The following is a 1,593-nucleotide window of genomic DNA, read 5'->3' on the forward strand; positions in this document are numbered from 1 at the left end:
TTTAGAGAAACATTTTCAGATTTTTTGTTAATTTTAATGACCTCGCTCTGTTAATAATGGTGCGGTAAGTTGGCAAAACTCTAAGGGCTACAGAACCATTAGTTGACTCCTAATTTTTCTCTCACTTGCACTGTAGCATCATAAGAAACAGTACAACCTACGGCACAGTCTGCAAGTAAAGCAAGACAAAAAGGGTAAAATGAAACGTGATGATTGGTTTATTTAGTGCCACGAGTAAAGGTCAGACTAAATTCAGTGCTGCTGCACCATCTGTTTCATTGAGTGAGTTAAGATTGGGTTGAAGGATGTTACTGAAAGTAAGTCCCATCATTTGTTGACCACTTGGTACCACTTGTTGTCCTCCAGAGTCATCTTCACGGTTTGGGGGGTGGTGACGCTCATCTGTGGAGCCTTCATATTTGGCCAGAGCACCACCATCGCTGTTATGCAGCTCCTCGGAAAGATCTGACTTTTCCACGTCCCTTGATGGTCCGAGCGTTTTTAGAAACAGACAGTGGGGAATAAACGTGAAATAACCGATGGTGAGTTATGGCTCTTTAACAGCACATGGAGATGACCCTGGATCAGTGAAGCAGCCTTTCAAAACTTGCAGCTTATGGTTTTTAAAGGACTGAAGCCAGCAATCATGTCTCCCTCCTCAAGTACAGGATGTTAGTTTCACTTGGGATAATTATTCCTACTTGCTATATGATTATCTATGTCCGTACCTCTTGCCTTGCTGACATGAAATCCTCAGGTATTTTCTATAGTTTGTGCTTACAGTTTTATAACACACTGCCACAATCAGTTTAACGCCCTAAATAAAACTCTACACTTAGTTTTATCTGTACAAAGCTTAGTATAGAGCTTTATCTTAATATTGTAGAGTGTTATAAAATGACACACGGCACCTTTTTCACATTTTCTTGAATAGATTCTACTTTAATTAAAGTAAAAATATTCTCAATAGTGCAACATAAATAATCAAGAGCCATTAAAACTTAAAAAATATTATCATGCAGGCCAAATGGGATGTGTTAATGAGACATTACCTTTTTTTTTTTTAAATGATAAATCTTTTTCATCATTTCCTGCTTGCCTGTTACTGCTGATATGTGGGTAGGCCTTTGGTGGAGCCATAAAAGACTGCCACAACAGTAGCTTGAGGTTGCAACATGAATTCAGGAGAGAGGATAATTTTATGTTTCTGTACGTGAATATTTGGTTTTTGTGTGTAAATAGGTCATTTTTTTAATGTCTTACAAAAAAAAAAGCTACATTTTGACATTTGTATTAATTACCAGTGTTTTGAATTTTCATGCATTTTTGATCAGTCTGTTATTTCCCCTCGTGTCTTTACCCCCTGCGTCTCCCTCTGTGTATCTGTGAGTTCTTGTTTCCCCTCGTGTTTTATTCCACGTTTCCCCAGCCCGACACGTCTGTGCTCTCCCTCGTCCTCCCTCTGTCTCTCTCCCTCTCCAGTCTGCGTCTCTGTGCACTTCCTGTTTTACTTTGATAGTCTCCCGTCAGTGTAAGTAGGGTCAGTGGTTCCCAAACGTTTTTTGCTAGGCCCCCCTTTGTTTTACAAGAAAA

General features: G+C 39.4%; 1 protein-coding gene across 1 annotated transcript in view; it reads left to right on the forward strand.

Moving 5' to 3' along the window:
- LOC102196883 (putative sodium-coupled neutral amino acid transporter 8) overlaps positions 1-534 on the forward strand; it is a 16,196-nt gene extending 15,662 nt beyond the window's left edge. Inside the window, exon 10 of the mRNA XM_005750643.1 lies at positions 367-534. Within this exon, the coding sequence (XP_005750700.1) occupies positions 367-469 (103 nt within the window). The 3' untranslated portion in view covers positions 470-534. The remainder of the gene's footprint in view (positions 1-366) is intronic.
- Positions 535-1,593: the final 1,059 nt, after the last annotated feature.

The sequence above is a fragment of the Pundamilia nyererei genome, unplaced genomic scaffold (assembly GCF_000239375.1).
Source record: "Pundamilia nyererei isolate P.nyererei 1_Seehausen unplaced genomic scaffold, PunNye1.0 scaffold00283, whole genome shotgun sequence".
Taxonomy (NCBI): domain Eukaryota; kingdom Metazoa; phylum Chordata; class Actinopteri; order Cichliformes; family Cichlidae; genus Pundamilia; species Pundamilia nyererei.